This window comes from Halichoerus grypus, chromosome 10 (assembly GCF_964656455.1).
Source record: "Halichoerus grypus chromosome 10, mHalGry1.hap1.1, whole genome shotgun sequence".
Taxonomy (NCBI): Eukaryota; Metazoa; Chordata; class Mammalia; order Carnivora; family Phocidae; genus Halichoerus; species Halichoerus grypus.
The window spans coordinates 15,970,908-15,989,457 of record NC_135721.1 but is presented as its reverse complement, the minus strand read 5'-3'; the positions used below and the strand labels follow the sequence as shown (position 1 = coordinate 15,989,457).

The 18,550-nt window shown below is 41.3% G+C and overlaps 1 protein-coding gene across 1 annotated transcript in view; it reads left to right on the top strand.

The window, feature by feature from the left end:
* The window catches only part of APOB (apolipoprotein B), a 37,839-nt gene extending 26,878 nt beyond the window's left edge, over nucleotides 1-10,961 (top strand). The window contains exons 26-29 of the mRNA XM_036112735.2: nucleotides 128-7,297; nucleotides 7,694-7,808; nucleotides 7,911-8,094; nucleotides 9,036-10,961. Coding sequence (XP_035968628.2) covers nucleotides 128-7,297; nucleotides 7,694-7,808; nucleotides 7,911-8,094; nucleotides 9,036-10,664 — 9,098 coding nt within the window. The 3' untranslated portion in view covers nucleotides 10,665-10,961. The remainder of the gene's footprint in view (nucleotides 1-127; nucleotides 7,298-7,693; nucleotides 7,809-7,910; nucleotides 8,095-9,035) is intronic.
* The last annotated feature ends 7,589 nt before the right edge of the window (nucleotides 10,962-18,550 follow it).

Sequence of the window (18,550 nt, the reverse complement as noted above, 5' to 3'; positions counted from 1 at the left end):
GATCAGGGGGACTTTATTTATTTGCGGGGGGTGGGGAGATACTTTATTACTGAAAGACTTCCAACATAGAAATTGCTCTGGGAATTTATTATTTAATTTAACTGATGTGTTTTAATTTTTATGTCAGGATCTGGAGAAACAACCTATGACCACAGGAATATGTTCACATTATCATGTGATGGGTATCTACGCCACAAATTACTGGACTCAAATATGAAATTCAGTCATGTGGAAAAAATTAGAAATAATCCAGCCTCGAAAAGTTTGCTAACATTTGACGTTTCTAGTGCCTGGGGACCTCAGATATCTGCTTCAGCACATTTGGACTCAAAAAAGAAACATCATTTGTATGTCAAGGAAGCCAAGATTGATGGGCAGTTTAGAGTCTCTTCATTCTATGCTAAGGGCACATATGGCCTGTCTTACCAGAGGGATTCTACCACTGGCCAGTTAAGTGGAGAGTCCAACCTGAGGTTTAACTCCTCCTACCTCCAGGGCACCAACCACATAACAGGAAGATATGAGGATGGAACTGTCTCCTTAACCTCCACCTCGGATCTGCAAGATGGCATCATTAAAAATACTGCTTTCCTGAGATATGAGAACTATGAGCTGACCCTGAAATCGGACACCAATGGGAAGCATGAGGATTTTGCCACTTCTAACAAAGTGGATATGACCTTCTCTAAGCAAAATGCATTGCTGCGTTCTGAGTATCAGGCTGATTACAAGTCATTGAGATTCTTCAGCCTGCTTTCTGGATCACTAAATTCCCATGGCCTTGAATTAAATGCTGATATTTTGGGCACTGACAAAATTAATAGTGGTGCTCACAAAGCAACACTAAGGATTGGCCAAGATGGAATGTCTACCAGTGCAACTACCAACTTGAAGTATAGCCCTCTGGTGCTAGAGAATGAGCTGAATGCAGCGCTGGGCCTCTCGGGGGCATCTCTGAGATTAACAGCGAATGGCCGCTTCAGGGAACACAATGCAAAATTCAGTCTGGATGGAAAAGCTGCCCTCACAGAAGTATCATTGGGAAGTGCTTATCAGACCATGATTTTGGGCGTCGACAGCAAAAATGTTTTCAACTTCAAAATCAGTCGGGAGGGCCTGAAGCTTTCAAATGACATGATGGGATCTTATGCTGAGATGAAGCTTGACTACACGAACAACCTGAATATTGCAGGGTTATCACTGGACTTCTCTTCAAAACTTGACAACATTTACAGCTCTGACAAGTTTTATAAACAAAATGTTAATGTACAGCTACAACCCTATTCTCTTGTAACTACTATAAACAATGACCTGAAATTCAATGCTCTGGATCTGACCAACAGTGGGAAATTACGGCTAGAACCCCTGAAGCTGAATGTGGGTGGGAACATAAAAGGAGTGTACCAAAACAACGAAATAAAACACATCTACACCATTTCTTATGCTGACTTATCAGCAAGTTATAAAGCAGACACCGTAGCTAAAGTGCAGGATACAGAGTTCAGCCATCGGCTTAACACAAACATCGCCGGGCTGGCTTCAGCCATCGACATCAGTACAAACTACAACTCGGACTCACTCCATTTCAGCAACGTTGTTCACTCTGCCATGGCCCCATTTACAATGACCATCGATGCACATACAAATGGCAATGGGAAACTGAGTCTCTGGGGAGAGCATACTGGGCAGCTGTATAGCAAATTCCTGTTGAAAGCAGAACCTCTGGCCCTTACCTTCTCTCATGATTACAAGGGATCCACAAGCCACCATCTCCCATTGAAGAGCAGTATCGGTACTGCTCTTGATCACAAAGTCAGTGTCCTGCTTACTCCGGCTGAACAGACAGGCACCTGGAAACTCAAGACCCAGCTGAACAGAAATGAATACAGCCAGGACTTCGATGCTTACAATAATAAAGACAAAGTTGGTGTGGAGCTTAGAGGACAAGCCCTGGCTGACCTCACCATGCTAGACTTCTCGATTCAAGTGCCATTTTTACTCAGTGAACACACCAACATAATTGACACTTTAGGGATGAGGGATGCTATTGGCCAGCCCCAAGAATTCAGTGTTGTTGCTTCTGTAAAATATGATAAGAATCAAAATGTCCACACCATCAACCTCCCATTCTTTGAAATCCTGCCAGAATATTTTGAGGAGAAACGAATGGTGATTATAACAGCACTGGAAACCATACAGAGAGAACTGAAACTCATCAATGTTGATCAGTTTGTGAAGAAATACAGAACAGCCTTGGACAAGCTCCCACAGCAAGTCGATGGTTATCTGAATGCACTCAACTGGGAGAGAGAAGTTTTGAGTGCCAAGGAGAAACTAACTGCTCTCACAGAGAATTATAGAATTACAGAAAATGATCTACAAATCGCATTGGACAATACCAAAATCACCCTTAATGATAAACTGTCTCAACTAAAAACATATGTGATACAATTTGATCAGTATATTAATGATAATTATGATTTACATGATTTTAAAATAGCTATTGCTAAGATTATTGATCAAATCATTGAAAAACTGAAAATTCTTGATGAACATTATCATATCCATGTAAATTTAGTAAAAACAATCCATGATGTGTATTTGTTTATTGAAAAGACTGATTTTAACAGAATTGGAAGTAGTACTGCATTTTGGATTCAAAATGTGGACACTAAGTATAAAATCAAAATCCAGATACAAGAGAAATTGCAACAGCTCAAGACACAGATTCAGAATATAGACATCCAGCACCTTGCTGAACAGTTAAAACAACAGGTCGAGGCTACTGATGTCAGAGTTCTTTTACATTGGTTGAGAATTACAATTGAGCATGTCAAATACTATATTATAAATCTTATGGAAGATTTTGAAGTAGCTGAGAAAATCAGTGCGTTTGGAGCCATGTCCCATCAGTTAATTAAGATGTATGAAATAGACCAACACATCCAGGGTTTAATGGATAAATCAGTACAGTTGGCCCACCAATATAAATTGAAGGAGACTGTTCAAAAGCTAAGCAATGTCCTACAACAAGTTAAGATAAAAGATCACTTTGAGAAATTGGTTACATTTATTGATAATGCTATCAAGCAACTTAAAGCATTGTCTTTTAAAAAAATCATTGAACAAGTAAACAGATTCCTTGACATGTTGGTAGAGAGATTAAGGTCATTTGATTACCACCAGTTTGTAGATGAAACCAATAACAAAATCCGTGAGGTGACCCAGAGACTCAATGGTGAAATCCAGGCCCTGGAACTTTCACAGAAAGCTAAAGCACTGACACTGTTTGTAGAGGACATCAAGGGCACGGTCTCAATCCATCTGGAACACCTAAAGGGCACCCAAATAAACCTGTTCTTCGATTGGTTGCAGGAGACTTTAAATTCAACATCTTTAATCTACATGAGAGAAAAATTCCAAGAGACCCTAGAAGATATACGAGACCGGGTGTATCAAATGGACATTCAGTGGGAAGTTCAACGGTACCTGTCCCTGGTCAGCCAGGTTTACAGCACGCTTGTCACTTACATTTCTGACTGGTGGAGTCTCACCGCTAAGAACCTCACTGACTTTGCAGAACAGCATTCTATCCAAGACTGGGCTGAGAACCTGAAAGCCTTTGTAGAACAAGGGTTCACTGTTCCTGAAATCCAGACCACCTTCGGAACCATGCCTGCCTTTGAAGTCAGTCTCCGTGCTCTTCAGGAAGCTACATTTCAGACTCCGGACTTCATAGTCCCCCTGACAGATCTGAAGGTTCCATCAGTTCAGATCAATTTCAAAAGGTTGAAAGAAATAGAGATGCCATCCAAGTTTGCCACACCAGAATTTACTGTCCTTAATACCTTCCACGTGCCTTCCTTTACAATTGACTTGGTAGAAATAAAAGCAAAGATCATCAGAACCATTGACCAAATGCTGCACAGTGAGCTGCAGTGGCCAGTTCTGGAAGTGGACCTGAGGAACCTGATGGAGGTAGACACCATTCTTGCTAGCATCACTCTGCCAGACTTCCATTTGCCAGAAATCAAAATTCCAGAATTCATACTCCCAAATCTCGATTTTAAAGATTATCAAGTTCCTGACCTTCACATACCAGAATTCCAGCTTCCCCGCATGTCACCCACAGTTGAAGTCCCTACTTTTGGCAAGCTTCATAGCATTTTGAAAATCCAGTCTCCCCTTTTCACATTAGATGCAAATACTGACATTCAGAATGTAACTACTTCAGGGAACAGGGCAGAGATCGCAGCTTCTGTCACCGCCAAAGGAGAGTCCAAATTAGAAGTTCTCAATTTTGATTTTCAAGCCAATGTGCAGCTTTCAGGCCCTGAGATTAATCCACTGGTTATGAAGCAATCCATGAGGCTCTCCAGCAAGTACCTGAAAACAGAGCACGAGAGTGAAGTGCTGTTTTTTGGAAATACTATTGAGGGAAAATCAAACACAGTGGCAGGTTTACACACAGAAAAAAATACACTGGAGCTTAGTCATGGTGTGCTCGTCAGGATAAACAATCAGCTTACCTTGGACAGCAACACAAAGTACTTCCACAAATTGAACATCCCCAAACTGGACTTTTCCAGCCAGGCTGAGCTGCGTAATGAAATCAAGACCCTGTTGGAAGCTGGACACATAGCATGGAATTCTTCTGGAATAGGGTCATGGAAATGGGCCTGCCACACATTCTCAGATGAAGGAGCACATGAATCACAAGCTAGCTTTACTATAGAAGGACCCATTGCTTCCTTTGGATTGTCTAATAAGATCAACAGCAAACACCTAAGATTAAGCCAAAACTTCGTTTATGAATCTGGCTTCCTCGACTTTTCTAAATTTGAAATCCAGTCACAGGTTGAATCCCAACATGTGGGGCGCAGTGTTCTAGCCGCTAAAGGCACAGCACTGCTTGGAGAAAGGAAGGCAGAGATAACTGGCAACCATGATGCTCATTTAAATGGAAAAGTTATTGGAACTTTAAAAAATTCTCTTTTCTTTACAGCACAGCCATTTGAGATTACTGTATCCACGAACAATGAAGGGAACTTGAAAGTTAGTTTTCCATTAAAATTGATAGGGAAGGTAGACTTCCTGAATAACTATGCATTGTTTTTGAGTCCTAGTGCCCAGCAAGCAAGTTGGCAAGCAAGTGCCAGGTTCAATCAGTATAAGTACCGTCAGAGTTTCTCTGCTGGAAACAATGAGAACAGCACTGAGGCCCACGTAGGAATAAATGGAGAAGCCAACCTGGATTTCCTCAACATTCCTTTGACAATTCCTGAAATGACTGTACCTTACACAATGCTCACAACTCCCCAGGTGAAAGATTTCTCCTTGTGGGAGAAAACAGGCTTGAAGGATTTCTTGAAGACAACAAAGCAATCATTTGATTTAAGTGTAAAGGCCCAGTATAAGAAAAACAAAGACAAGCATATCATCCCAATTCCTTTTTATGCAAAAGATTTCCAGGTATTGAGTACCCCAAATGATATTTTCATTCCAGCCATGGGCAATGTTACCTATGACTTTTCTTTTAAATCAGGCATCATCACACTGAATACCAATGTTGGACTGTATAACCAGTCAGATATTGTTGCTCATTTCCTAACTTCCTCTTCTTCTGTTACTGATGCACTGCAGTACAAATTAGAGGGCACCTCAAGTTTGACGAGGAAAAGAGGCTTGAAGCTAGCCACAGCTTTGTCTCTGACTAACAAATTCGTGGAAGGCAATCATGACAGTACTATTAGTTTGACCAGGAAAAACATGGAGGCATCAGTGACAACATCTGCAAAAGTCCAAATTCCCATTTTGAGAATGAATTTCAAGCAAGAACTTAATGGAAATACCAAGTCGAAGCCTACTGTCTCTTCATCCATTGAATTAACATACGATCTCAATTCCCCTGAACTGTACTCTACTGCCACAGGGACAGTCAACCACAAACTCAACTTAGAGAGCCTCACCTCTTACTTTTCCATTGAGTCATCTACCAAAGGGGATATCAAGGGTTCAGTACTTTCAAGGGAATATTCAGGAACTATTGCCAGTGAGGCCAGCACTTACTTGAATTCCAAGAGTACTCGGTCTTCAGTGAAGCTGCAAGGGGCTTCCAAAGTTGATGGCATCTGGAACCTTGAAGTAAGAGAAAATTTTGCTGGAGAAGCCACTCTGCAACGCATCTATACCATCTGGGAACACAACACAAAAAACAATTTACAGCTAGAGGGCTTCTTTTTATCATCTGGAGAGCATACAAGCAAAGCCACTCTGGAACTCTCCCCATGGAAAATGTCAGCCCTTGTTCAGGTCCATGCAAGTCAGCCCAGTTCCCTCCTTGAAATCAATTACCTTGGCCAAGAGTTGTCCCTGAATGCTAACACTGAGAACCAGAAGGTCAGCTGGAAAAGTGAGGTCCAGGTTCATTCTGAGTTCTTCCAGAACAACATACAGCTTTCCAATGACCAAGAAGAGGCACGCCTTGACATTGCAAGTTCCTTAAAACTGTCCCTATGGTTCCTCAAAGATATTGTCCTTCCAGTTTATGACAAGAGCTTATGGGACCTCCTAAAGCTGGATGTCACCACCAGCATTGATAGGAAACAGTATCTTCATGCTTCAACTGCCCTTGTGTACACCAAAAACCCCAATGGCTATCATTTCTCTGTCCCTGTGCAAGAATTGGCTGATAAATTCATCATTCCCAGACTGAAACTAAGTGATCTAAATTCAAGTTTTGTCATACCTACATTCCAAATCCCATTTACAGATCTTCAGGTTCCATCCTACACATTTGATTTCAGTGAAATAAAAATCTACAAGAAGCTAAGCACTTTGCCATTTGCCCTCAATATACCAACACTACCCAAAGTGAAATTCCCCAAAGTTGATGTGTTAACAAAATATTCTGAACCAGAAGACTCCTCGGTTCCCTTTTTTGAGATAACTGTGCCTGCATCTCAGTTAACTGTGTCCCAATTCACCCTTCCAAAAAGTATTTCAGCTGGCGGTGCTATTGGGTATCTAAATGAGGTGGCCAGCAAGATTGCAGACTTTGAGTTGCCAGCCATTACCATACCTGAGCAGACTATTGAGATTCCTTCCCTTAAGTTCTCTGTACCTGCTGGAATTTTTATTCCATCCTTTGGAGGACTGACTGCACATTTTGGGGTGGCCTCTCCCCTGTATAATGCTACTTGGAGTGCGGGTTTGAAAAACAAAGTGGAATACGTTGAAACATTCCTGAATTCCATGTGCAATTCAACCATTCAATTCCTGGAATATGATCTAAATGGTAAGAAAATGTCCTGACTCCTATATGCTCTATATTTGCAATGAGAGTTGTGAATAAATAATTGCATATTTTTGTAAGACTGGAAGTAAAATTACTCTCCATAGCAAAATTTTAAAAAGAGAAAGAGAAGGATATATACCCCACGTGTAAAAACCACCCTGTAGAAAACCTACAACATTCAAGAGGAATAGATTCAAAGAAAGTATATATATATATTTTTTTGTGATGATCTTAGGACTAATAATGTCTCCTTCTAACTATTTTTGTTAAACATGGACAGCATGTTTCAAACATGTAAAGCATGTAGTTAAGATAGAATTCTCCTGGTTTTCACAATGAAAATATTTATGTCCTGCAGTTATTAATCTAATGAAATATAACATTTCTCCTCTACAGTTGTGGGAACACACAAAATTGAAGATGGCATGTTAGCCTGTAGGATGAAGGGAACATTTGCACACCATGACATCAGTGCAGAATATAAAGAAGATAGCAAATATCAAGGACTTCAGTATGGAACTTTTATGGAAATCTCATCTCTTTTCAAATCATTGTGATTTTTTTTTCCATCTCCATACCCTTCATGATGGCTCATCTGCTTTTCTGCTTTCAGGGACTGGAAAAAAGAGATTCACCTTGACATCACCAGCCCAACATTCACTGATGTCCATTTGCACCACCAACTAAGTAAGAATAGCCTCTCCTCCTCTGTGGCCTCCCCAGCCATAGGCACTGTAGCCTTGGACTTGGAAGACAATAACAGTACCTTAAAATGGAACCTGTACTATCGCCCTCAGGTGAGTCCCATATAATGGGTTACATACCCCAAAAACGGGTAGAGAATTTGAGAAAATCTATTCAATTCAATGCAAAGTATTCTCTCAAGGCTTTCCCAAAGTAGAGGAAACCAAGAAATGAGCAGTTTGAACTTTTTCTCTGAGAAACTACTCTCCAGAATGTACTACAATGATTTTATTGATTTTAATTATTACAGGCACACATGACATCCTATTTCCACTATTATTCTATTACCTTATGGCAAATTTAGAATGATGAGGGTTATGCCTCATCACCTAAATCATGAGCAAACTCTGCCGAGTACATTTTTCAGATAAGGGTTTCCAGAGTATCTGAGGCTTCAAAATTTTTCCCCACAATAGAAGCGTTAGCTGAGATATGACAGATTTCTCTCATGTACTTTATAAGCTCTGCCAGGGCCAAATCAAAGATGCCATTAGTAGAGAGGAAGAAGCAATCAAGTTCTACTGCTAAAGTTTGTCACAGGTTTAGAGAATGAATGGCTCCTGATACTGGGATTCTAGGTCTCTGCTAGATGGACTCTGGACTTTTTCCTTTTTGCTACCTCTCTTTTCTCTGAAGTAGTCTTCTCCTGTCTCTTTCTCCACTTTCTCCTCCCCCTCCCCTCCCCATCTCCCTCTCCCTTTCCTAATCTTCAGTCCTTAGAAGGCCTTAATGTTAAGTGTTACTGTGTAAATGCCATGCATAATTTTATACTTCCTGGGACATATGATAAAGAGGAATTAACAACAGTGAACTTGTTTAACCATAAGACAAACACATGAACTGACATATGCAAGATAAATCCCCTTCAGAATATGAAAGATCCTCTGATCTTTACTTTTAACTGTTAATGAAGTTTTAGTGTAGTATATTATGTAATCAGGATAATTGAAAACATGGTTTTTTTTGTTGGTTTTTTTTGTTGTTCTTGTTTTAGTCTTCTCTAGATAAAAAACTCAACATATTCAAAACTGAGTGGAGGTACCAGGAATCTGGTGAGAAACGTCAGATCAAAGTCAGCTGGGAAGAGGAGGCAGCATCTGAACTACTAAGCTCTCTCAAAAACAATGTGCCCAAGGCCACGAGGGCTCTTTATGACTATGCTAACAAGTACCACCAGGAGCACACAGGACTCGATCTGAGAGATGCTTCTTTAAAACTGAGAAGAAGTCTGCAGAACAGCGCTGAGTGGGCCTATCAAGGCGCCATGAGGCAGATTGATGAGGCAGACATAGGGCTCCAGAAGGTAGCCAGAAGCACCACTAAAACCTACCAGCAATGGAAGGACAAGGCCCAGGATCTGTACCAGGAACTGTTATTGGCTAAGGGAGACCAAGCTGATTTCCAGGGACACCAGAATGAGATGTTTGACAGATTAATAGGAGTTACTCGGGAATACAAAGTCATAGTCAGTCATCAGATTGACTCGTTGATTGATTTCCTGAAGTTAACCAGATTCCAGCTCCCAGGAAAAGTCGGAACATACACTAAAGATGAAGTCTACACTGTGGTCATGAGGGAAGTAGGGCAGGTGCTGTCCCAGGTATATTCAAAAATCCATAGTGGGTTAGAAATAATGTTTTCCTATTTCCAAGACCTGATGGAGAAATCTGAATTAATCAAGGACCTAGAGATTAAAATTCCTTTTGGTTCACAGACCTTTAAACTAATAGATCTAATCTCGGAGTTTGGGAGACTGTTGATACCTTTATCACAAAAGCTACAGGATATATTTAACACCCTTCAGTCTCTCAAGACTACAGAAATGCTAAGTGATCTTCGGAGCTACTTACAAAGAACTTTCCAAGAGCTAGAAGAAGATATTCAATACTTAAAGGAGGTAAAATTTACTTATTTCATTGATCATATTCAATACAAGATCAACAGAATCTTCAACAAATATATTCCATATGTTTTTCAATACCTGTACCTTAACATTGGCAAGTTTAGTGAACTTGTTGAAAACCAACTTCAGAAATCTTCTCAACAGTTACAGCAGTACCATCAAATCATAAAGGATCTTCACAAAGAATATGTTGATCCAAATGTGGTCAGCTGGACAGCAAGGTTTTATGAACTTGAAGAAAAGATCATCAGCTTGCTCAAGAACCTAGTGGACGTCCTTAAGGACTTGCACTCCAATTACACTGTCAGTACTACTATGTTGGTTTCCGAGGTCTCAAGTCAAATTGAGCAGTTTGTGCAGAAAGATATCCAGGAATACCTTAGCATCCTTACTGATGAAGATGGAAAAGGGAAGAAGATTGCAGAGCTTTCTACCAATGCTCAGGAAATAATTAAAAGCTGGGCCATTGCAATGAAGGAAATCATTTCTGATTACCACCAGCAGTTCAGATATAAACTACAGGATTTTTCAGACCAACTTTCTGATTACTATGAAAAATTCATTACTGAGTCCAAAAGATTGATTGACCTGTCCATTCAAAAATACCACATGTTTCTGAGGTATATCACTGAATTGCTGAAAGAGCTACAATCGGCCACAGTCAATAACATGATCCCCTACATCAAGGTTTCTCCGGGAGAATTTACTATCACTTTCTAATTGTTTATAGCAATTCTCATTCATTCTTCTGTTCCAATTAAACTTCCATATAGTAGGGGAAAATTCAAACTGTACGTGTTGATATAACCACACACTGAGCCAGCCTTATGGCAAGCAGCTGACTCTAGGCAGAAGCACATATGACCTGGATCTGTACTGAAGCTGGCATCAGATCTCTGACGGTCTCTCAACTCTGGGAAATAACATTTTTTTTTTTGCAAGTTAAAGAAAATCAGGATCTGAGTTATTTTACTAAACTTGGGGGAGGGAGAACAAATAAATGAATTCTTTATTGCATATTGTAGCACTCAATTTGACTCATTCATATTGAAAAATAGCAAAATGAGGGTATTGATTCAAATGTCTGGCATTTCAAAACTTCTAGAAGAATACACATGGAGTTTAGAGTAATAGAATAAAAGAGGAAAGGGAGAATTTGAGGAGGGAACTATTTTGCCACCTAAAAGATAAAAAAGGTAACTGATATCAGGGATTGTATTTGCCAAGTGAAAAGGAAGAACTATTTGCAAAGGCCTTCATGTAATTTGATCCCAAGGAGCAACTTATTTGTCTTTATGTGCCACACAGTCTTCCTCATCCACCAGTCTGCCCTCCCCTGGCAAGGTGCTCTATGGGGTTCTGAGATAAACAAACAGGCTCTTTATTTCACTCAGCCTGCCAGGAATGGAGAAAGGATGGCTAGGAAGTCCTGGCCCCATTGCTTCATGATAATAGGGATCTCAGATGTCTCCCTGCAGCTTAGCCAGGATCCATTCAAGGCACAGAAAGTAAGGGTGGAAGAGGGAGCATGGGGACATATATTCCTAACATTTCTGAGACCAAATGTACATTTATGTTCTTGAGTTCCCTTATTCCTCCAAATTTAATATCTAAGAAGCCCAAGTATAATCAAAACCTAAGGATGCCTCCTGCCACATCCGCTCACCTCAAACTCTTACTTTTAAACCTTGGCAACCTCTGGTCAGAGCATCCAAGCTGAGCTCTAGTAAGGGAAGTCTGTAAAGAACCTGTGCAGCACAACCATCACTAATATCTTGGGGCTTAGAAGGTGAGCTCTACGTTTCCTTTCAGTGGCACTGAACAACAAAAGAAGGGTGTACCTCTGGGGAATAGGAAATTGGAGATTACCACCCCCTCTGAGTCCTATATGAGGTCGGTTTGGAAATGACTCTTTTTATCCAAAAATACCTTCAACCTTCATTATTTCCTAAAGCCTTCATATTCCCTTGGATTCTTTGGAACTGAGGAGCCAGAAATAGTCCTAGGGAAGTGGAATACATGGTAGTGTATGGATCTGGTACTGAAGGAAAGTCTGTTGGATAATGAATCAATAGATGGATGGACAGAGAGATGGATGGATAGATGGATGGATGAATGGACAGATAGTTGAGTGAATGAATGAGTGGGTAAATGAGGGATCAATTCCAAATGTGATAGAAGGTGGAAAATTAGGCCCAGGTCCCAGGACATCACATGAGTGGTTCTAGGCACAGCCCCAGAAGAGTTTCCCTGATGAGCTCTGAGTAGCAAGAATGTACTAAGTGCTCAAACTGAAAGGAGGCCTGGAATGGTGGCTTAATTTGGAGGGGAAGGAGGAGTCCAAGGTTTCTGGTGTTCATATAATGATATCTGCCTCTAGGGCATAAGAGGAAGAAAAATAGACACAAATTTGAAATGATCATGTAATCACACAGTGCCCACCTGTCCAGTTCCCTCACTGGTATCCCTTTACGAGGTGCTCCTGGATGGCTTAGAATACCTTCATTATGCTCAATAGAGTTGGAATAAGGGATACTTGGGAGGGCTTCAACTTTGCTGGATTTCTTCTTTGGTCATCTACCATAAATCAGGATACTTCCCTGGGTTCAATTACTGGCTACATTCCTTACTTGCTTGTAGCTTTGGACTACTTATTTCCCCTCAGTGAGCCTGTTTTCTTAACTACGAAGTGAGGCTAATATCTATCCTGCCTGCCTTTGAAGGGTTGTTCATAAAAAAAATCAGTTGAAGTAATACATGTGAAAGAGCTTTGCAACCTTTAATGTTGTATAAAAAAAAAAAAAAAAGTGCCATGATTTTCAGATGATAATTTAAATGAATTTATGGCAAGGAGAAGAAATGGAAGCAGGGAGACCTATCCAGTTCAATGAACAGTCATTAAATGCTTCTATATGCTAAGCACAAAGGCTCTATAGAGGAAACCAAGGTCAGTAAGATGAAGTTCATAGGTACTTGTCCATTTGTCTATCAAAGGTGGAATATGTTGTCTTGTGTTGGGTATAAAGTACTATGAGGGCTTATAACAGGAAAGAATGGAGAAATTGGAATGAATCTTGAAGATGCATTGACAAGTGATAAGGGAGAAAGGGCATTCTAGATGAAGAAAAACATGTGGAAAGGAAAGGAAGATGGGTGTGTGTGAGAGAGAGACACTGGATCATCTAGTAGCCAGAGCACAGGAAAAGTAAAGGGAGACAGGATTGGAAAGGTAGGTTTGGCAGGATTGCAGAGATCTCAAAAACCAGAGTGAAAGGTAGTACCTTCTTTGCTGGAGAAAGTTTTGGAACAGGAGTGATAGAAGTTGTGACTTAAGAAAACTGCTATGGCAACTCATGTAGGAGAAATTGTAATGGGATAAATATGGATACAAAGCTGTGCCAGCATCCAAATAAAAGATGCTAAGTGCCTTAGCCAAGTCATAGTTGCTAGGAATGGCGAGGAAGAGCATCATGAGGGCATATTTGACAGAACCAAGAGGTTGATTGCTTAGAACAGAAGCGATAGGCGCAAAAGCTATCAGAAAGGGAGCTGCCTTGGTAAATCACTGGAACCAAGAATTGGAGAGGGTACAGGAGACACCAGAAGAGCAAGGAAGAAGAATGAATGGAGCAGACTTGAGAGTTATAAAATTTTGAATCTGCATAACCTGAAGAGCTATGGGGCATCCACAGAAACAGGAGGGATGTGTTGGGGGCAGATTATTAGTGTAAGGCATGGACTCAGACTATCACAGCTGGAAAGGGACTATGGTAACTTTCAAGTTGAAGTGGTGTGTCTAAGCAGAAATTACTAGCAGGCTATTAAGCTGGACAGAGGGGCTAGAGAGACAATATTCAAAGGAACAGAGACAAAGGAGAATTTTAACACTGCATTAATTTTATGAACTTATAAGTATCTTCAGAAACTTAACAAAAAACAAAGAGGGTTTTTTTCTTGTACAATTAATTAGGTACTATCTTGAGAGTGAGTCAACAAATACATCTTTTAAAAACATACTGTGAGGTGACATGGAAAATCCTACTATAAACACAGATATTCTTTCTGTAAAACAAATGGCCAACGTTTCAAACCAAAGGAGAAGTGAAATAACGGAGCCCAGCCCAGGTCCCTGGAACTTTGGAAGCATGATCAGGCTGTGTGCTTTAGTTTTACTTCCAGTTCCTGCCTGGAGTAGGGGTGTTATCCCCAGAATAAACCTTGCAATAAATGAGTTCACTGGGAGTGGGCACCACCAGGTGCATTTAGAGCAATCTCCATTTTCTTTGCTTTTCACTTGAAGGCTGGTTAGTTGAGAAGCCCAATGGCTCTTTACTGGTGAGATGAGCAAAGCTCCCCCTGCCCTGACTTCTTATTCTAGGTCCCCCTTCTGGCTCTAATTTATGACTTAGTCCCCATTCAGTCAGAGAAGGGGCCAACCTAGCCCTCAAACAGGGCCTGCAATATGGGAGCCAGAGTGGCCAAACAGATGTTCCCTCTAAAAGTGTCTAATAACCAGAGATAAACATGCAGAAAAAGACCACTACCTCTTAGCTCATCTCTTTGTCTTGCTGTTTCACATTAAGAGGTCAGCTACAACTCTCTTCGAAGTTATTTGGGTGGTCACCAACAAATAACATTCCAGTTCCTCATAAAAGTTAGTGGGGTAGGTGCACATGTTTCTGTGAGGAAAGGGCCCTGCCTTCTCCTCCTACACAAACTGGCTTATGCCCTCTTCAGGTCTGAGCAGTGCTGCAGGTCAGTGATGCCCAGGACACCAGGCGCTAAGCTCTGACCCCTGTGTCAATTTTATACCTTCGACTGGCACCACTGAAGCCCAGTTTCAGGTGAGAGGGATAACTCAGGCCTGGGAGGTGGTCTGGTCCATGAGCAGTAGATTCGTGTCCCCACCCTTGTTTTTAAGCTATGGGTAGGACTGTGGCTGTGCTGCATGAGCTCTAAGCTATACTGAGCGGAGGAGTTCAGAGTTGAGACTCTAGAGAGTAGCCTGAGGGAAGGGTAATCGGTGAACAACCCAGCTCCACCAACTCCCCCTGGTTCCCCAAGTACACACCACCCCTTCTCAGCTGGCATGTTGGTCCCTGTAACGCAGGGGGTGCCAGGACAGCTCCAGGAGCCTTATAGCAGGCCTGGGCTAGCTTGATGGGACCTGTGGTCATTAGAGCACTTCTGGAATTGCAGGAGGTACTAGAAGATCATAGAAACTCACTCACAGTAAGAAAACAACTCACAGTAAGAATAGGACAGGGTGCTGCCTGTAGCCCTACCTCGCTGACGTAGGGAATCCTGGGGCAGCCTGTACTTGTCTCTTTTCACAAGAACGCCTAAGCATTGGGGCCGAATTCAGGCTTCGCTGTGGGTAGGTTCTGTAACCTCAGGAAAGTTACTTGGTTTTTCTAGTTTCATCTTTAAAATGGAAATCATGAAAGAATAGGTGGCTCAACCTGAGCAGTAGTAGAAAGTGGTTTCCTCTTATTCATAGGGTTGTAATGAAGATCAAATGAGAGAATGTAGAGGTGCCTGGGTGGCTCATTCGGTTATGAATATTCAGGTCGTGATCTCAGGGTCCTGGGATCAAGCCCCACATTAGGCTCCCTGCTCAGTGGGGAGTCTGCTTCTCCCTCTACCTCTGCCCCTTCTCCCCATGCTCGATCTCTTGTAAATAAATTAAATTAAATTAAATTAAATTAAATTAAATGAGGGAATGTATATCAAGTGCCTGGCACATGAAGAGTGGATAAATTAATAGTGTCATATTGACAGAAGTAAAAATGAATGATATATAATTACAATTATACACAACTATGTAAAGGGATTTCACAAATATATTGAGTGAAAAGGTAAGATTAAACACAGCACAACACCCTTCTGATAAAGTTAAAATCAACTAAAACCAAACAATTTGTTTTCTAGAATTATAGTTTTAAAGACAGGGAATGATAAACTCAAGAGTCAGGACAGGTTATATCTGGTGGAGACAGGCAGGGGAAAGGATTGGTATATTAGAGTATTCCAGGAAAATGGAACCAGTAAAATATGAGAGATTTATTATAGGAATTGCTTAAGAAATGGAGGATAAGAAGATGCAGAATCTGCCCTCTGCAAGCTGGAAAACCAGGAAAGCTGGTTTTGTTCAGCTGGTGATGTCCAAGTCGGAAGGCCTGAGAATCCAGGGGTTGTTGGTGTAAGTCCTGGTCTGAGTCCAAAGGCCTGAGAACCAGGAGCACTGATGTCCAAGGGGGCGGGAAGGAGAATACAGATGTCCCAGCTCAAGCAAAGGGAGCAAATTCACCCTTCCTTGTTTTATTCAGACCACAACAGATTGGATGATGCCAATTCTTACTGGAGAGGGCCATCAACTTTACTCAGTCTGCTGCTTCCAGTGCTAATCTCTTCTGGAAACACCCTCACAGACACAACCAGAAACAATGCGTAACCAGATATCTGGGCATCCCTTGGCCCAGTCAAGCTGACACCTACAATTAGCCATCCCAATTGTAGAGGACATTATGATTTATGCCATGTTCTTATTCTTGTGCTGGCTGATGAGTTTTGGGGTGTTTATTATGTTATGAATTATTTTAACTATGTTGTTGATTAGTTATGTAAAACAAAAGACAGAAAAGACAAACCTTTAAGTGCCGGGCACATATTAAGCACTTAATTTATCTTGTGTTTCCCTTTCCCCTTCAGGGTATCCACCTGGGATTTTTGGATGGACAACCCCTCTTTTCAAGAGAAAATCATCTCAAAGAACTCTATGTTAAACATCTTAAAAATAAATAAATAAATAAATAAATAAATAAACAAATAAAATAAGATCAAAACCAAAAAAAGAGAGAGAAAATCATCTCATATCTTCAGTAGCTATTTATTAAGCCCCTTCTCTGGGCCAGGAACTCTCCTAGGCATTCAGGGCACTGCTGGGGGAGGCTGGAGGAGGCCCTCGGTGTGGGAGGGACCCAAATGAAGAGGACTAACAGGGACCCTGGGACCCCCGGGGACCATGGGGACAGGGAGGGAGAAAGGGAGACTAGCTAGAGGGGCCTGGGACAGTCACTTTACCTCTCTGACCATCATTTTCTTCATCTGCAAAATGGGAACTCCACAGTAATGCACTCCAGATGCACTGAATTAGCCTGGGTCCTCCTGCAATATCTGTACTTTCTTATCTCCACAACTGGCTCTTTTATCCTCACTAGGGAAATCCTTCAAGGCCCAGCAAATAATGTCTCTTAGTCTTCCAAGTCTTCTCCGATCATCTCCGGAGCACACCCAGGCCATGTGCTTGCATTGGTCTCTTATATCTTGCTGATTCATGTTGCTGCCCCAGACCAAACCCTGAAGTCAACCAGACCATGTGCAACGGGCTTCAGCTAGGGCCTTGTCAGTTTTCTTCTAAGTTTTACCTTACGGCTGGGGAGATGAGGGACACATCCCTTCTTGGGGGTTCACTGAGTTTGCTGAAACAATCATTCCCTTCCATGAAGTCCTGTCAAGCAACTCACTCAACACTGGCATGTGCTGTTTGTTAACTGACTAACCATTTCATCAAAGTGGTACTTCAAGGCTTTCCTCTCACAAAAGCATTTGGATGGTAGGAGGAAGAAGCTGAGGATCCATGAGGCTGACTTTGGTCCTTCGAAGGGAGACTATCCAGGTCCTCCAAGGAGGATGTGGCTTTCCTGAGGCTCCCTAACATGTGAATGTCCTGTGAGCTGTCTGCTCCTGTCTGTCTAGGTCTGTCTCCCTGTGCATCCCCTGTTTAACTTTCCCCAGGTCCCCAAACCCTGTCTGCTCCACCCAACAGAGGAAGACTCTTGTCACCATGGAGTGAAGAGCAATTTGACTCTTCCATGGTTATATCTAGGGAGGGTCTCATGTTTTATAACCAACAGGCCCATTGACCTATTTTCATTTAAGAAAAAGCAGTCTTCTTACTAGGAAACATTTTCCCTTCCTTTTAGGCTACATGCAGCCAGCTTTAAAATACTTTTTTTCATCTTTCACAAATAAAACAGGGCAATGACTCATCCTACCATGTTTTTAAAAGAATCTATTGATCTAAAACTCTGCATACAGTTTTCCTGGGACAAGGTAGATTGGTAAAGAGAGGCCCACATGCACTTGCCTTCTCCTAAGAGGTTGAGATGAGAACCTTGCTCAGGGGAAATTAGTAAAGTCTTTGGTTTTGTTCTAAGAGATGGGTCCTATGGATCCAAGTTCCTCATAGCACATTCTTTGCCTATGCCCTTTCTGGGCCTAAAGGAAGGAAACAGATGGGAGAGGGTAGGGGATAGAATTTGGAGAATTTGCAGAATTTCTTTTTTTTATTATTATTATTATTATGTTCAGTTATGCAGGCAATTTTCTATCTCAGAGTCACTGAGGTTGTAAGCTGATTGCTGAGCCAATCACAGCCCTGTCTCAGCTTCCATACACATTTACTAGGTTTAATAAAATTTGAGTATTCCCTTTGATAAATCAAAGAATATTTGAAATTTACAATGTACGAGAACCTGGTGGGGAATATTCTTATAAAGCAGTTTCCTCTTATACTGTGAACCATTCTACCTAAAATGAATCTT